This window comes from Cannabis sativa, chromosome 4, assembly GCF_029168945.1.
Source record: "Cannabis sativa cultivar Pink pepper isolate KNU-18-1 chromosome 4, ASM2916894v1, whole genome shotgun sequence".
In the NCBI taxonomy this organism is placed as follows: domain Eukaryota; kingdom Viridiplantae; phylum Streptophyta; class Magnoliopsida; order Rosales; family Cannabaceae; genus Cannabis; species Cannabis sativa.
Window position 1 is genome coordinate 80,482,951 of NC_083604.1, and position 18,485 is coordinate 80,501,435.

An 18,485-nucleotide genomic window follows, 5' to 3' on the forward strand; every position below is an offset into this window, starting at 1 on the left:
ATTACATCTCACAAAATGATAATTACACTTTAAAATTAATTTTAAAATTCATTCTTAATATTTTTAATTTCTTTCTTATTAATTTCAATGCTTATTTATTATTTTTTCACAATTTTTTTTAAATCATGTATAATTTATTTATTTATTTTTTTAATAAAATTTTACATAATTTTTTGTTATAATATTTGTAATATAATTTATTTTTGCTTGATAAGTATATTTTTCAAGAATATAAATTAGAAGAAAAAAATTAAAAAAAAAGCTAATATAACTAAAAATATATAATTTATTTGTTCAAAAAAATATAATTTATGTAAAATAAAAATTATTAAAATAAGATGAATTTATAAATTTTTGGATGCAAATAAAATTTCTTTTAATTTGGTTTTTACTTAAATGGATTAGATTTTTAGGATTTGGAGGGAGACCTTATCTGATATGAGTAGGTTGGGTATCCGATCCATTTTAATATTTTTTTTCTCATCAGTTTTTTAATTGGATATCTAATTATATAATCTTTTATAGTTTGTTATTAGTTTTTCATATCATAAATTAAATTTAATTATATGAAACTTGTAATAATAATATACAATATTTTACAAGTATTACTAGTGGACACTAGTGATATATAACATTTTTTATATTTATAATCTTACAATTAATTAATGATATTTTTTTTAAAATTATTTTATATATGACTTAAAATTTAATTACCAAACACCATATGCCTTTTAGCATTTATCGTGATTTACACCTTAACATTAACATGCTCTTACGGTTCGGTTGGATTTTGTTGATGTAGTTTGTGGAGAAGCAGCAGCTTGTTGTTTGGCTATCACTGCGGCGTTGGATTTAGGTATTAGATTTGTAATTGTAGAGAGTGACTCGAGACAAGTGATCAATGCTCTCAATGAGAATGAGTCTAATTGGGCTATTGAAAATTATGTTTCCTTTTGTATTAAATCCTCAATGTTAGTAGAACTTGTAATTATGTTGCCCATAATAGTTAAAATGGGCATTTACTCACTAGATGAATCTTTTTAGGTCTCTTCTTTTTCAAGTAATTGTTTTGTAATAACCGGAAGGTCTAACTATTTTATCTTGTTAATTGAATGATAAAAAAAAAAAAAACATGGTCTTACCATTTCTCTAAATTTTATTCGTAATTGAAAAATGGCCTCAAAAATTTAAATAATAGGTGTACTGAGTATTCAGGGCACCGTTACCCACTTACCTTGATTGAACGTGTTTTTTTCTTTTCCTCTCTAAATTTCAACGGAAAAAATCTCGCTCTTCAACTCCAAGATATTTCTGCCGCTTAATCCAACCACGCGCCGCCACAGCGCGTCTTCTCTTTACTTCCGGTTCTACTTCCGATCTGCATCGCAACCGGAGAGGAGACCGTCGAATAACACTCGGCGGAACTGGAAACCACCGCGATGGCGGAGCCGCCGGGAAATTCTCTCCCTTCGTCTGTGAATTCTGCTGAAGTTCGTGCGGGGATTGAGGAAGAGACTGTCGGTGAGAATGGCGGTGGTGTAAAAGAAGTGGAGAGCAGAGAATTTAGTGACGGTAATAGAATTGAAGTTGAAAGCGGAGAAGCTAGTGTAAATTCACCAGGTTTGTTTGTTTGTTTGATTGAACTTGTGTTTGGTTAGTGAGAAAGAGAAAGCTCAGGAAAATGAATTTAGTTTAATTTTAGGTGAATTGTGCGGAGAAATGTATTGAAACGTTTGAATATAACTAACGGTATTGAAATTCAAAAAATTCCAGGAACTTCTGGCAGGAGTGGCGTTAAGATAAACACATTGCCGATGGAAATATCAAATTCTGACAAAATCGAATCGAGTGCAGGACCTCTTAAGTTAGAAAGGTCGAGAACTGAGAGGCATAGGCATAATAACAATAACCTACTTTCTGAAGATGCAGCACAAATTTTTGATGACAAACTTTCAGTTCAGCAAAAGGTACAATATAGCAAATATGACTTTCCTGTTTAGTGTTTTTCTTTTGAAGGTACTACTAGCTTACTTTTGTTATATTATTATTATTTTGGTGAAAGATGCGATCTTTTTCTGTGTTCTAATGCATGTTGATTAATGTTTTTAAGCAGAAGGAACTGGCTGAAGTTTAACTGTGTTGTGCTGATTATGCATGTGCTTTTTACTGTTATGGACTTTGTTTAGAGACTAATTAGCACTTTTGCCCCCAAACTTTGACGTGTACCAAATCATGCCCCTGAACTTTTGGGACTATTAAAAATTGTTCCTGTATTATTGAGATTATTGGATTCAAGGATTTTTGTTTAATTTCGTTTAATTTAACAAATGTGGCATTTGTCATCTACCAATTCGTACCTCCGAACTTTAATATGTATTACATTGTGTCTCTCAAACTTTGACATGTACTAAATTGTGTCTCTCAAACTTTGACATGTACCAAATTTTGTCCCTCGAACTTTGACATGTACCAAATCGTACCCCTGAATTTTTCAGACTGTTAAAATCTTTTCCCGAACTATTAAAATTAATAGATTCAAGGATTTCTTTTCAATTTTACTAACGGACCCTTGTCGAGTTGTCGTAGATGATTTGGTTCATGTCAGTCAAAGTTCGGGGAGAACTTTGAAATTCATGATTTCTCTGTTAATTAACGTGCCGCTGTGCTTATTGTAACTGACGATTTCTGAGAGATATTAGCTGGTAGAGGCAGTGATTATTAATCCTGTGGTTCCCTACTAGTCTACTACAAATGACTGGGTTTGTGCATTAATTTGTTGACGTTGGATGCATGCTATGGTCCAGACGTTTTGATTGATTTTTTTTTTTTTTGAATGAGGGGCTGGTTAACATTCTTAGTTGCGGTTATTCTGCTCATCTGAAAACCACTCAACTTGTTGGTTGATCTGCATAAAATTGAATAATTTATGAAGCTATATTAAGCATAGAGAGCATTGTGCGTCGTTGATGTAAAATACCATAAAAGTCGGATACAATGGAGTAATCTAGGCAGTATATCTTGAGTTACTTTTAATAAACTAATTAAAAATTTGTGCAGATTAAATTGTTAAATAGAATAGCTACTTTGAAAGATGATGGAACCGTGGAATTTGAAGTTCCAGGAGACGTGGATTCTCTATCACTTGCATCTGGACCTGAACATACTCACACTGAAGCTAGTGATAGTGAGCCTCTTGATGCAACTGACCTTCAATATATACCACCGCTGCAAATTGTAATGCTTATTGTTGGCACACGTGGAGATGTTCAGCCATTTATTGCAATAGGCAAACGTTTACAGGTGATAAACAGAGTCTATTTGTATTATCTTAGTCAGGATCTATTTGTTTTCTTTTATATGTATATATAACAGTATGTGTGTGCCTAGTATATATATCTATACACACATTTTATATCACTGATGTGATACATTGCAGCAATATTATTCTCTCAAGGCATATCTTGAATAATTTGACTTCATATTTTATTTTGTTTTATTTCCATTTGCCTGCTATTCTATTCATAAGATGTGAATGAAGAACTAATCTTAATCTCTTGACTATTGATATTAATGAGGGAGATCTATCTCTTTTTTTTATTATTATTATTTGTGTGCAGGACTATGGCCATCGTGTTAGATTAGCAACTCACTCAAATTTCAAGGAGTTTGTCTTAACTGCTGGATTGGAGTTTTACCCTTTAGGCGGTGACCCAAAAGTTCTTGCTGGTTGTATGTACCAGTACGCAATATTTGTTTACTTACTTTGTCCTGCTATTAAAGTGAAAAAAAAAACAAGAGAGAAAAAATAAATTAAAGAACCAAGTGACATTCCAAATAGTAAGAACATTAATCTATGTTCATTCTTCAACTCAGTTTGATTTTTAAAATTTTATCTTTCTGCAGATATGGTTAAAAATAAAGGTTTCTTGCCATCAGGACCATCTGAGATACCTGTACAACGAAATCAAATGAAGGAAATTATATACTCTCTACTTCCAGCTTGTAAAGAACCCGATATGGATTCTGGAATTCCTTTCAAAGCAGATGCAATCATTGCAAATCCCCCAGCCTATGGTAAGTTCTTCTTATTCATATGTATGTATATGTTTCTACCGTTGAAATGTTTTTCAACCTTTGCATAAGGATTTATCTATCAATTGTAATTTCCAAGTTAAGCAGCTTTCTGGGAAAGAGAGGGGAACCTGGAAGCACGTCTATGTTAAAATGAATGTTGTGTGAAAGAAATAGGATAGGCATTATAAATCAAAACATCTAGCTACCTGGAAAGGACTTGTACTTGGTAAAGCTAGCGAGGGACTTTCTATTGCTTACTATGCTATTGTGGTACATCCTATTGTTGTGAAAAAATAACAGATCCGCAACAGTCAAATAATAAAAACTTTGTTTAAGAAAACAAAAAAGAGAGAAAACTATGTTGTTTTAACCTTTCAAACAGGAACTAACAGGAAATGGTTTTTGTAAGTCTCTCTCCAATTAATAACTTTTTTTTTTTTTTAAAAAAAATAATTTTATCGGACTGTTCTATTAGGTGTTTATCTTTATTGCCAATTCTGTTCAAAAAATTTCAATATGCTAGATGGGAGGAGGTTAATCAAATATTTTGGTCAAATCACGATTCTGCAAGTTTAATGAGATACTACAGAAGTGATTAGAACAAAAGAAACCATATTCGGATACTATATTTGTATCCATTTGGTATTGTTAATTTTTTTTTTCCCTTTGTGACTGCAACTTGTGAAATGGTCAAATTAAACTTTTTATTTACTGATTTATATGTTTATTCTGTTATTTATTTTCTATATAGTATTAAGTTGTTCTATAAAGAGCCATTTTTAGAGTTCTTTGTTTATGTTTCTCAAGATACTCATGTTTAATAAATGTTTCTTTAGGGCATACACATGTGGCTGAAGCACTAAAAATACCGATTCATATATTTTTCACAATGCCCTGGACGTAAGTCTTATTTCATTAATGGGATCTTATTAAGTTTGTATTATCTAGCTTTTGCAGATAAAATTTTTTTAATAGTCCATTTTTAGCTCAATCTGGTGACTCTATATAGTGAATAGAGATTATAATATGCGATGTACATGTTCTAATTCCCATCAGGCCAACTAGTGAATTTCCACATCCTCTGTCCCGTGTCAAGCAACAAGCTGGATATAGAGTGAGTCTTTGACTTTAATACACACATCTATGATCACTGCCATCCTCCATTACATTTATTCTTCCAAGATTTGGTGTATATTCTAATGTTATTTTTATGCTCACAATATTTAGCTGTCATATCAAATTGTGGACTCTTTGATTTGGCTGGGAATACGGGACATGATTAATGATCTTCGCAAAAAGAAGCTGAAACTCCGTCCTGTCACATATTTAAGTGGCTCACAAGGGTCATCAGATTCAGACATTCCTCATGGATATATATGGAGTCCCCACCTGGTTCCTAAACCTAAAGGTAGCTGCTTTACATTTCAATATTCTTATGTTAATTTTTGTTATTTGACTGAGTATTAGTGAGTACCTAATAGTGTTGCCTGCGATTCTTTGTTGTTCATATGCTATCCTGTTCTTTATTTCCATTTTCATTACTTGCAATGAATAAGCATAATATTATTTAGCTTAACCATTTTAGAAATATATTCGTTAAATAATTTGCAGATTGGGGTCCAAAAGTAGATGTAGTGGGTTTCTGTTTCCTGGATCTTGCATCAAATTATGAACCTCCAGAGGAACTTGTAAAATGGCTTAAAGCTGGTCAAAAACCAATTTATATTGGATTTGGTAGCCTTGTAAGTTTCTTATCTTAATTCTTTTATCAACAGGCCTTTTCTGTTATGTAACAAAACTATTTTGGTTTAATAGTTCTTTCAACTGGGATTAGAGGGGAAAAAAGTAGAGAAGAAGCTTTCCTTTTATAGGGTTTATAGTTAACCTTTCCCATTAAGAGAAATAAAGCTTTCCCAAACCGAAAAATTTTGCCATAAATTTTACACCTTAATCGGTGCATTTTGAGCGTTAATTGTAATTTTAATGTACTTATCCTAGTTTACTCATAAGCTTTCACTAGCATGAATTTCATCTCACTAGTGAGCTTAACCACTACAATTTTTTTCCAATAGTCTAGTCCAGTTGGCTTGTTATTCTTATTCCTCTAATTAATTAGAATTTTGTTACAGTTTTTTGGTGGTTCTTCCTCCAAATGTATAGATTGACCAAAATTGTGCAACTTTTTTAGACTTTACTCGTAGATATTCTGGAATTAATTTTCTGTTTCGTCCTCTTAATTTCTGTTCCCCTTTCTGGTCTTATAAGCCTGTTCAAGAGCCAGAAAAAATGACCCAGATAATTGTGGATGCGCTTGAAAAAACTGGACAAAGAGGAATCATCAACAAAGGCTGGGGTGGCCTTGGAAACTGTAAGTTTTTTGATCGAATAAGGCTATTATAATTATCTCACCTGTGCACTAATCTTCTTCACCTGGTTTTTGTTTACTGCTAGTGGCTGAACCCAAAGAATCAATATACTTGCTGGACAATTGCCCACACGACTGGCTCTTTTTACAATGCAAGGCTGTGGTATGGCTTACTTATCTAGTTTTATGGCTTCCAATTCTGCATTCTATTAACTTGTTTTAGACTGTTAATTCTCAATAGGCTGCGCTAATGATAGTATACCTCAGTTTCAAACACAATTTTTTTTAATAATAAATATGGAAAATATCGAAAAGAATTAGAGAAGTGGCATTTTTCTTCTATACCATCTCGGAATCTTTATGATTTGATGCTGTAACTTCAGGTGCATCATGGAGGTGCAGGAACAACGGCTGCTGGTCTAAAAGCGGCGGTAATAGCTTCTAATCGAATTATGCATATCCTTATCTTTTCAGTTCTTTGTTTTGCCTCTGCTTAATTCACTCATTCTTCCACCCCTTTATTTATTTTAATCATTAAACATTTATCTGATTATGTTTTTTTTTTTTTTTAATTTCATATTACAGTGTCCCACAACCATTGTTCCTTTCTTTGGAGACCAACCTTTCTGGGGAGAACGAGTACACGCTAGAGAAGTAGGTCCTGCACCTATTCCTGTTGACCAATTTTCACTTCCAAAGTTGATTGATGCCATAAATTATATGATTGATGACAAGGTAATTATTTTTGGTATTGTGCTTTAAGAAGATTTTATTATCTTCATTGAATCACACATCAATGATGATTCCAGGTGAAAGAACGTGCTCTTGAGCTCGCCAAGGCCATGGAGAACGAAGATGGTGTGACAGGAGCAGTGAAAGCCTTCTTTAAGCATCTTCCTCGCAAGAAGCCCGACCCAGAACCAGAATTGGTGTCATCAAGTTTTTTCTCTATAAGTAAATGTTTCGGTTGTGCCTAAATCTCAATTTCCCAATCGACTGCCCTCGTTCATTGGTTTTACCTGGTCGTAATGGACCTCTTTTGATACCCCAGATATATTTATATATAAATATATATATTTTATGTGTAGTGTTGTGCATTAGGCTCTGATTCCTACTTCCATAACTTGTAATTATATATCTATTTTTGTAGTCAATATTCATTCAGAGAAAAGCAAAAGTTGGTTTTCTTTCCCCCCATGAATTTTATGTACGTTTTCTAGGCTTAATGTTTGTCTTCCCTACAGTAAATCCATTTCAGTGTAATCAACCATAACTTGTCTTATGATGCTGCTTTCTTGGACAACTGTATATTCGGTATGTTCTAAGTCTCCCATGACAATAAAATTTTCTCCATACCAAAGTTGCAGTTCTATGCATGCAGTCATTGAAGGGTAAGATTTTTCTCACATTATCATTTAAGAAGAGTTGTGGTCATCATCATCACACAGATAATTGCTGGTGTCGTTTTGTGTTGAAAAATTGCACATTTTACTATTCTTCCAGTGCCAATTACTGACCCTGTACAACTAATCTCAAGGATAGATTTTTAATTGGCAGGTTAGAGACTGGGGAATATAGTCTGGTATGTATCTCCAATTCTCTGTAACAGGTTAACTTCTTAAGAGTCAAATTATAGCAATATAATTCATCTTTCTTTAAATTTAAAACTGTTGCAGAAAATTATATGTTGGTTTCTTTACATTAAGTACTTGACCAATTAGAGAGAGAGCTCAATGATCCTCAGCATTATTTCTTTTCCCCCATTTTGTCACATTATGCCCATAAAACAAATCTAGCATGGTTTGTTTTTCGTCCAAACATTGGTGTTTATATTTCACTTTGAACTCTTACGATCCTTCCAAAAAAAAAAAGAGACAAAAATCCACAGGAACTTAGTAGAACTATTAACTATAGTAACCCCAACTGTACAGAGTTTCACGGTCCAATACAATTAGGGAACAGAGTGATAGGGGGCCCCATTATTAAGAGTGCAATAAATAGTTAAACAATTCCACGTTAGATGGAAACTAAAGTAGGAGTTGAGAGAGAGAGTTTGAGTTTTGTGTTTTGGTCCATGTCTTTTGTTTGTTGAAGAAATAAGAGCCGTCAGATTTGTCTACATCGAGATTACAACAACAATCCAAATAAGGTGGCCACGTGTAAGGGAGCATCAACATGGAGCTTAAACTTAAAACGTATTGGATTCCATTATTCAAACAGAGAGTGACGTTGATATATCAGTGCATGCAAGGTAAAAGGAATGGGTTTTGTGAAAAGTGACAAATTGCATGAGATTGGCGGTGGGATTGGGAAGAGATAGACAAGAGAGCAGCAAGGACCATTGGCTAATGGCTACTGGTGCTTAATTTTGCCCCATAACTATTTATAGAAAAGCAGAGGATTGTAGCAGTATAAATAAGCTCATCTCAAGGCAAAAAAGAAAAGAAAAAAAAAAAGAAAAAGAAAAGAAAACCACTACTGAGTTCCAGACACAAGTGGGTGTGTGATGTGAAGACTGACTTTAGCTTTAAAGTCCCCCCCAATCCACATTGGCCATTGAAGGTATCACAAACCCTGATCATCTCTTTAAAAGCTTACCTCTTACTCTGACATAACTGATGACTTATATTGATTCCACACACACTATATAAATGTAGTAATATTTAAATAAAAATAAACCACTCACTTACAACTTTCTTAAATGTGAAAAATGAAGGGACCACTCTACTCCTATTAATCACACTGATCTTCATTTATAAGGTGGTAACAGAGTGTTTTGCCACTTACAAGAGTAGTGATTAGATAGGGAAAGAATAAGTGGTGGATATACATGTATTTAGTCATTAATGACATTAAAAATTATATAATAAAACGTTAGAAATGGAATTTAAAAAACCGTGTAAAGCCCCTGAAAAAAAAAAAAGGAAAATGTAATTGTCAGAGAGATAAGTGGGGAAACTATATATAATCCAATACTTCCTATGCAGCCTGTTGTGGAGTGATTGGTGAGAAGTTTTTATTCGGATTGGAAAGTGAAATTTCTCTCTCTTTTTCCTCTTCTTCTTATCTTTTTCTTTTTTCTGTTTCCAACCCAAAAGCCCATACATCTCTTTAACTCGAAATACTCTATTTAATAATTATACTTAACTTGCCAAGACTTCACATTTTCCAACTCTTTTACAAACCTTCTGAACTACCCTTTTTATCTACACTTTTTGATCAGTTCAAAGGCCAAACTTCCAACCCAATCTCTACACCTATTCCCCAAGTACAATTTTTCTTCAAAGAAAAAAGAGGGTTTTCTTGTTATCCTTTCTTTAACTCTATTTGGGTGTCTTAAAAATTTAATCTTTTTTTGTTCTCTCCTTTTCCCACTTTCAGAAACTATGGAAGATGAAGAGAAATCAATCCAAGTTAGAGGAAGCAATGTAGAAGACACAACATCAAGAGTGTTCCCCTGTTTGTTCTGTACAAGAAAGTTTTACAGTTCTCAAGCTTTAGGGGGTCATCAAAATGCTCACAAAAAAGAAAGAACAGCAGCTAGAAAAGCCAAAAGAGCATCTGAATACACCCCATTAAACTTCTCTTCACACCCTCAACAAACCATGGTTTTTGCTCCAAATCATCATATGGGCCATTTTCATCATCATCATCATTCTCCTCCAATGTATATAAATGCTCATGCCTCTAACTTTCGCTATTTCCCAACTACAACTACTAATAATCACAACACTACTACTACTACTACTGCTCATCAATTCGGGTCAAATGGAGCACCAAAGTTTGAGAATTTCGTCTATTATGGTGGGAGTTATCCATGTGAAGAAGATGAAAAAAGCTTCTTGAATTGGCAGAGAAGTATAAGATATAATGGCTTTGGTGGAGTTGGGTCATCTCAAAATGGATCTCAAGTGATGAATCATAGTATCATTAGTCATAATAATAATAATATTGTCAATTGTGATAAGGGTAAAGATCCAAAACTTGATCTTTCTCTTCATTTATAGATTAATGGTTGGTATAGTATTATTAGTATGGTTAGAAAGTTGAGAATTTTGCCTTACTTGAATGGAGAGATGATGAGTATGAAATAATAAGCATTCTTTTTCTTTTTCTTTTTTTAGTTTTGGGACATTTTATTGTTTTGTTTTTGTGATCAATCTTCTTGTTTTGTTGCAAAGATTAATGATTGTTTTGTTTATTTCATGTTATCTATTATCACACACTAACTTCAACAAAGCTTAAAAATCTCCTCTTCAATTTTTTGATGGGTCATCTCATCATCCTCTTCATTCTACTATAAACTTCTCATAAAATCTTTAAAAGGACGTGATATCCTTTCTCTTTTCTTTTTTGCCGGAAAAAGCTAGACCACTTTTTGGGTTCACATTACATTGAATAGAATAATATTACTTCATACTTTGCCAAAAAAGAAAAAAAAGTAGGATATTACTTCATAAAAGGGACCGTACGACATGTGAAATTGTGATGCGACATACACTATCATACGACACAAGACATTGTGATGCGACATACTCAAAGCAAATCTTACCTTAAAAGTGCAATTTGTATGAACAATCATGTCATCTCATTTATGGTTGCTCATAAAATAATCAATCCAATTCATAAAGTACATTTATCTGCAGATTGAATTAAATTGGAAAGTTTAAAATTTGTATTTGTGCGAATTGAATGTTAATTGACATATAAAAGTAACTGATCCAATTCAATCTACACATTTATATGTATTTTAAATATATATATACAATTATTATGGCATCCGAATGAGTTATGAAAAAATACTTGGAGGTGCAAAGAGGAGGTACTACACCTAGTTTGGGGTGTACTTGAAGCTTAGTATTTAAAATTGTTGGCTTACTTGCACATGCTACAATTAAGAAATCTGGGTATCATTATAGATTTTATGCCTGAGGATGGTTGCTTCAAGTATTGTTGTTTTTTTTTTTTGCTAGGTCCTTGTAGGTGTGAATTTAGGTTTTGTCGACCTATTGTGTACGTTGATGGATTTTTCCTGAAGACTAAATATGGTGGGCACATGTTGTCTACAATGACATTAGATTCAGGCAACCATATTTTTTTGATAGCTTTCGCGGTAATTGACAGTGAAAATCATGATTCTTGGACCTATTATATGAGGAGCTTGAAAGAAGCAAATGGTGATGTTGAGAACTTAGGCTTTGTGTTGGACATGCATCAAAACATTATTCATGCTTTGCAGCTCATGTTCCTTGATGCACACCATGGTGCATGCTACCACCACATTACTATGAACGTCATCCACAAGTTCAAAACTGATGTATTCACGAGTCATATTTACACTTGTGCCTATATGTATTCGAAAACAGAGTTTCAAAGAGAATTAAAGAAGATAGAAGCAATGAATGTTTTGGTTACATTATATATCTTGAGGAGATTAGATTTGAAAGATGGGTTCAGATGTACTTTCCAGGAGAATATTACAATGTAATGACGAGTAAATGGGCTAAAAGCTTCAACAACACAACTAAGGACTTAAGAGACTTTACAGTCATTGCTTGTGTTGAATTCTCGGGGTTCAAAGTCCAAGATTGGTTTGCTACGCGAAAAGAAAAAACTGACAAGTGTACGAAGACACTAGCACTAGAAATGGAGGACTTGGCATTGCAGTTTGAGAAATCTCGGTATTTGAACGTCGACAGATGTGGACCTTATACATTGAATGTCCACCTTAAAGGATCAGTTGAGAACGGTGTCGTAGTGGACTTGCAGGAACGAACTTGCACTTGCAGGTTGTTCTAAATCATGAAGTTTTCTTGTCCTCATGCATGTGCTGCTGCTGAGCAACAAAGTATTAGTATGTACACATAATGTTGACCATATTGCACAATAAAATATTATAGGAGCACAAATGAATGTACAATTATGCTAGTTGGTGACGAGAATGATTGAGAATTACCTAATGACATAAAGAACATGACAGTTGAAGTGTCTTTTGAGAAGAAACTAGTAGGGCGACCAAAGAAGCAAAATGTTGAAAGAATTAAGTCAAAGTGAACTCTTTATAATGGTAAAGAGATAGTGATACAACGAACTTGTAACAAGTGTAGTGGTAAAGGGTACAACAAAAAGTCTTGCAAGTACCGATGTTAAAAATACTGGTTTAATTTTTAGTAATCATACTGTTATGTATTATACTAGCAAGTTCTGATCAACTCTGCTAAATATAGTATTGTATTTTCATTTGTTACATGAGCAAATTTTGATTTACTTGTTGTACAACTTTTAATGAAAAAAATAACAGGTATAATGGCCCGATGGGTCTTACTTCATCACATTTTAAGAAAATTATTAGAAGTATGATGTGGCTGATAGTGATCTAATAAGATCCGATGGATATCTTTTGTCCACAGTTTTTAAAATTAGCACATTTAATCAAATTTCACCAAGAAAAATATATCAATTGTTATTGAATTTTTAGCGATTAAATCCTCTTAATTATCGTTTTACTTGCACTTAATTATTCAGCTTAAATTTTAGCTGGAAAACCCTCCAAACTACTAATCTATTAGTAAATTTAAGGTATCATCCAACTAACTCTACCATGAACTGCATATAGTATTGTACACGTGATACATTTTTATTACACTTAATATTATCATTTAAAAACTATTTAAAAATTATTTTAAAATTAAATACAAAATAAAAAATATATATTATAATTTTTAAATAATAATATTACGTATATAATATAAACGTGCCACTTGTAAAAAATAATATACACAAAAAATGTAAATTAACCGTTTGTGAAAAATAAATTACCTTAAAATTGCCAATAATTATATAGTTTCAAAAATTTTACTATCAAAATTTAAACTGGTTAAGTGTAGATAAAATTATATCAGTAAGAGAATTTAACCGCAAAAACTCAATTGTTATTTAGGTAACTGAGGAGGGACTCGAATAGTCATTTTTCTTTTGACACCACCAACAGATGTCATGCACATCAAAATAACTAACACAACAATGCCAAAATCAAATCAAATTATTATGACATATGCCTCTACGTAAATATATACATATTTACTAATTGCTTTGATTTTCTATAGAAAAATTCCATGTCTTTTTGAACAAAAATATATCCAACTTCACTAAGTCACTCACAAGTCACACCTACAATATAGTCAAAATTCAGCTCAGTCAATAAATTTACAAGGACCTACTCAACAATTTAACCTTTACCTAATTCTCCCCTTTCTTATGTACCAAACTGCAAAAACTGGTGTGAAAAATACCTCTTCTTTATTCCTCCAAATTTTTGGTCTTTCAGTTTCAGCATCCAAACCAGCTTACAAAATGTTTAACCGAATTTCCTCTCCAATTTCAGCAAATATACCATTCACTCTCCGAGAACATATGTTCACCTCGGCAAGCCATGTTGTAAGGTAAACCTCCATAGTATTATTATGATTCAACTGTCGATTATCGCGACGTGAAATTGAGACATCAGACTGTGAGACCGCCAATCGCGGTTGGACTGGCCCGGATGTGTCCTCAGAAAACAAGCTACAAACTTTCAGATCATCAAATTCTCCTGGATAGAGCTCATCTGACCAATTCAACCTTTTGACATTTGAAGATTCACAACTGAGAGATAACAATTCCACAACAAGAAAACGCTTCAAATTCAATTCAAGTATAAACATCTGAACAAGCTCCTCAGACAATTTCTCAAAACAAGAAATTGACCGAAAAACAAAGACTGGAAATCCACCACCATCTCCTGAATCATTTATGTCTTCAGAAGAGCTACAAAATTCTACTAATGAAGCATTACCTGTCCCTTTGAGATAGCATCTCATGGATTTACTAACTTTGCTCATCTGAGTTACAACAGCAACCAAATTTTTATAAGATGTCAACAATTTGCTCCAATAAAGCTCGAACTGCTTAAACAGTTTCCATGAAGCTGTCTTTCTAATATCAGGTATATCACTTAGAGCACCCAATTCCATTGAGGGCATGAATTTCTCATTAAGGTAAGTGTTGACAAGAGAGGTGGCAAGAGATCGTCCATTGGAAGAGGAAGAGTTCCACTCTTTCCTTAAAGAAGATAGCTTTGACCACTGGTTTCGCAGATTTCGCTGGGCGGCTGGCCTCCACAGCCTTGATACTGATGGTGCTAGAGGCGAAGGAGTGGAGCCAGGGCTTCTGAAATCAATATTTACTGCTTTCGATGAAGGAGAAGGGGTTGTTGGTTCCAGGGTTTCCATGGTTAGGGCTTCAGTTCAGTTCAATCAAACCTGTTAACCGCTCCCAAATTTTGAGTAAAATTCTCAATAAAGTATAATAAGTTACAGATAATATGTAAACAGTTTACCATGTAAAATTGAGATGATTTTACTGACAATTCATATCTTAACAGAAACATAAAATAAAATGAACTTGTTCCTTCAAAAAAGTAAAATGAACATAATTCTGAGATCTGATCCTAGAAATTTCTAACCCATTCAAAACTTTTTTTATGTATAACCCAACTCTATAAACTGAAATGATGAAATCCAACCAACAAGGTCTCTTGAGTTCTTGAGTTCTCCTTTGTTGTTGCTTGGCTTTTTAGTTAGATTAATTGTCTATTCAAAAACCAACATTAACATAATAATTAAATTATTAAAAAATTCCGAATATTAAGTCAAACAAAATAATAATTAGGGCTATTTACAAAAATATGGGAAAATAAAAATAAGTTTTGATATATATGGCATAAAAACTTAATTACACTAAATATGGCATTTTTTTAAAAAACTTACAAATATGGGAAAAAGTCTTGAGTAATGCCATAAAAAACTTAAAATTTGTGTTTCTTTTTATTTATTTTTTCTTTTTTAAAAAAATAAAATACTAAAATAAATAAAAAATGATCTCAACTATAGATATTATTTTTTTTACAGAAATTAAACTTGTTTTTTTTTATTTAAACTACTATTTTTTTTCTTTGTTTTTTTGTTAAAAACTAATTATTTCATTAAAAGCAACAGAAAAAAGAAAAAAAAAAAAAAAGCAGGTTTAAATCAACATCATCCTCACGAAGAAAAAACAATATAAAAAATTATAATCTAAAGATAATATAAACTTTAAAAATCAGTTTCATCAACATTAAAAGAAACTATTAATTTCATTAAAAGAATAAAAAAAATAGTTTCATTATGTTATTAGAATTTTTTTTCAAGTTACTTTTTTATTATTTTGTTTCTAGGTTGGAAACTTACACTTATATTTTGTTATTAAATTATTGGTAGGCATTATGTGTTGTTTTGATTATATTTGTGATTAGTATTTTTTTTTTTTTGTATATTTGTGTGTGTGTATGTTTTTATTTGATTGTACGATGAAGCTTGGTTTCAATTAACTTTATTATTAACATTTGTATTTTGTTATGATTTTTTATAACGTCAAATCGGTTTCACATGTCGAAAGCTGGTTTCACATGTTTTAACTTATTACGTAATGGGGTTGCTCAATTTTTATGATATTATTATATATTTTTTCGTTTGTATAAAACCAGTTTTATTATTGTATGATATTTGAACAACAATTTTTATTTTATTTTAATTAATCAGTTTCTGACATACATATTATTTTATTATTTTCATAACTAGTTTTTTTAAGTAATTAATTTTTTTTTATTGTTGTTCATAATTGAGTTTTATTCAATTTTTTATTAATTTATCTCGAAAGCTGGTTTTTATTTGTTTGTTTTTATTTTGGTTGTTTTACTAACTGGTTTCTCACATTCCACTGTTTTTTTTTTTGTTATTCTTTTATGGTTTTTATTGCACTTTTGTCTCTTTAATTTTCTTTGTTTCTTTTTTTTCTCTTTGATTTTAATTTGTGATTCTCTTTGTTATATTTGCTGCATATTGTATGTTTAAATTAACTCTAATTTTTGAGCAAGCAAATAAAAAATTAAATGCCAAAATAAAGAATGAAGTTAGAAGTTTGATTATTAGGTATTGATATAAATTTTATATGTTCGAAACTGGTTTTTAAATTTAGTATCGTTAATTTGTAAAAGTTTAGTTATTAGGCATTGTGTATTTTTTATTATGTTATTGTTGAAACTATTTTTTTTTTTTTTTTGCCTCTTTTAATGAAATAATTCGTTTATTTTAATATTGATGAAACTGGTTTTTAAAGTTAGTATCGTCTTTAGATTGTAATTTTTTTCATTATCTTGTTGATGAAACTATTTTTTGTATTCTTTAAATGAAATTATTAGTTTAACTTTCATATTGATGAAGCTTAGTTTTTAAAGTTTGGATTCTTTTTAAATTATGATTTTTTATATTGTTTTTTTTTTTCGGGATGATATTGATGAAGCTTGGTTTTTTTTTACTTTGTTTTTAATTGAATAATTAGTTTTTAACAAAAAAAAAACGAATAGTAGTTTAAATAAAAAAACAAGTTTAATTTTTGTAAAAAAAAAATGAAATATAAAAATGTACACTTATTATATATATTAAGAGAAAAAAATTAGGTTGAGAAAAAAATTGAAAAAAAATAGAGAGAGATAAGCGAAAGAAAGAAAAAAAAAAAAATAGCAACTGATTTAAAAGTTGAAAAGAAAAAAGAGAGCCAAAATTGACTAAAAATATATAAAAAAGACAAAAAAAAAAACTTTTTGAAGTTTCAATAAGTAAAAAAGAAAAAAAAATTAATAAAAGTATAAAAGTAAAATGTTCTTGTCAAATTAAAAATGTAATGTTTGAAAAAAAATGTAGTATTTGGTGTAAATTTTTCAAATAAAAAGAAATCTTAAAATGTAAGTGTAAAATAAATTAAAAAAATAAATAAAACTAATTAAGCTAAAAACTAAAACATAAAATATGGGATTGGATAATAAGTTTATAAAAATATGGCATATCAAATACCATAAAAAACTTAAATGTGAAAAAATGCCATAGAAAAGTGGCAAACCTAAAAATGCCATATTTTTCTAACTTTGTTATGAAATCCCATATTTCATGTAATTTTCCCAGATTCCCCCAAAAAACAATGAAACATTCTAATTTTAATATCACAAAACTAAGTATTTCTAACATAATTAATTCCCTTTTCACAATCTAGAGTTTCAAAATACTCAGATTTAAATTAAAAACAAAAAATCATGGTTGGAGAGGTATTATATGATTGTCTGAAATATCTTCCTCCATAACACATTAATGTATATATAAATATAAATTCAAGATTTAAATAATATACACTAGTTTTGTTATTGGTAAAAGGGAGAAGATAGTTAACAGTGAAAAGACAAATGAACAAGAAATTGTTGTAGATTAAAAAGACCAAACAAAAGCGAACAAAATGACACTGATAACACACTCAAATCCCAAATCATATAAAAAAGAAAAACTAGCAAAACAATACACTCAAGAGTTAAATCTAAAATCACAGAAAACTAAAATAAAATTATATAAAACATGATTGAAAAGAAAATATAAATATAAAGTTACAAACTATGAACTAATAAACTCAAAATCAAAGAAACAAAACACCACAACTCACAATGTTTTGAAAGAAGAAATCCAGAAAAAAGAAAAAAACAAGGTTTAGACGAGTTACCTTCTTCGCGTCCTTGCATGAGTTTTCCCGGCCAAGAGGCGGTGACCTCGTCTGGTGTGGTGAGAGGAAGGCAGTCGTGTTAGGGTTAGGGTTAGGGTTAGGGTTAGAGAGCGAGAGTCCCGTTGTTTGCTAGGGTGAGAAAGAGTGAAAGTAGCAGCCCAATATCATAAAGCCCATACTAACAGGGCCGGGTTAGTCGGCCCATCAGGTTGGGTTTGTTGGGCTATAATTTGCCCAGGCCACCCATAATGCACGGGTTGTAATTTTTTCTAACAAAATTAAAGAGAAAATTACACTCTATACCATTTTTATATTGTCCTCTTTCATTTTTACCCTTTTTTTAAAAGTCTATCATTTTTACCTCTTTTTTTAAACATTGTACCAATTTTGCCCATGTTACTTCAAGATACTCTCCATGTGACTCTCT

The 18,485-nt window shown here is 31.4% G+C and overlaps 3 protein-coding genes across 4 annotated transcripts; 2 read left to right on the forward strand and 1 right to left on the reverse strand.

The window, feature by feature from the left end:
- The first annotated feature begins 1,192 nt into the window (after positions 1–1,192).
- Positions 1,193–7,636, forward strand: LOC115712970 (sterol 3-beta-glucosyltransferase UGT80A2). The gene is made up of 14 exons (XM_061114959.1): positions 1,193–1,620; positions 1,774–1,967; positions 3,058–3,300; positions 3,618–3,729; positions 3,904–4,074; positions 4,911–4,974; positions 5,131–5,188; positions 5,302–5,482; positions 5,686–5,816; positions 6,340–6,442; positions 6,526–6,602; positions 6,823–6,870; positions 7,025–7,174; positions 7,249–7,636. The coding sequence occupies exons 1-14, from the start codon at positions 1,440–1,442 to the stop codon at positions 7,414–7,416; spliced, it is 1,881 nt and encodes a 626-aa protein (XP_060970942.1). The 5' UTR covers positions 1,193–1,439; the 3' UTR covers positions 7,417–7,636.
- A 130-nt stretch (positions 7,637–7,766) lies between these two features.
- Positions 7,767–10,645, forward strand: LOC115712969 (protein LATE FLOWERING). 2 transcript variants are annotated; one of them, XM_030641412.2, is made up of 2 exons: positions 7,767–9,707; positions 9,821–10,645. In XM_030641412.2, the coding sequence occupies exon 2, from the start codon at positions 9,826–9,828 to the stop codon at positions 10,444–10,446; it is 621 nt and encodes a 206-aa protein (XP_030497272.1). In that variant the 5' UTR covers positions 7,767–9,707; positions 9,821–9,825; the 3' UTR covers positions 10,447–10,645. The 2 variants fall into 2 exon arrangements, with proteins under 2 accessions (XP_030497272.1, XP_030497273.1); XM_030641413.2 differs by having other exon boundaries at positions 7,767–9,001.
- A 2,842-nt stretch (positions 10,646–13,487) lies between these two features.
- LOC115715263 (uncharacterized) lies at positions 13,488–18,208 on the reverse strand. The gene is made up of 2 exons (XM_030644107.2): positions 18,059–18,208; positions 13,488–14,739 (listed from the first exon to the last, which is right to left on the reverse strand). Exon 2 carries the CDS (start codon positions 14,707–14,709, stop codon positions 13,786–13,788), a length of 924 nt encoding a protein of 307 aa, XP_030499967.2. The 5' UTR covers positions 14,710–14,739; positions 18,059–18,208; the 3' UTR covers positions 13,488–13,785.
- Positions 18,209–18,485: the final 277 nt, after the last annotated feature.

Bases quoted from the DNA above. Each gene is read 5' to 3' on its own strand.
- LOC115712970 (XM_061114959.1), top strand. From the start codon at position 1,440: ATGGCGGAGCCGCCGGGAAATTCTCTCCCTTCGTCTGTGAATTCTGCT. The intron at 3,301-3,617 runs GTGATAAACAGA...ATTTGTGTGCAG, and splicing joins CAATAGGCAAACGTTTACAG to GACTATGGCCATCGTGTTAG. The intron at 5,483-5,685 runs GTAGCTGCTTTA...AATAATTTGCAG, and splicing joins CCTGGTTCCTAAACCTAAAG to ATTGGGGTCCAAAAGTAGAT.
- LOC115712969 (XM_030641412.2), top strand. From the start codon at position 9,826: ATGGAAGATGAAGAGAAATCAATCCAAGTTAGAGGAAGCAATGTAGAA.
- LOC115715263 (XM_030644107.2), bottom strand. From the start codon at position 14,709: ATGGAAACCCTGGAACCAACAACCCCTTCTCCTTCATCGAAAGCAGTA.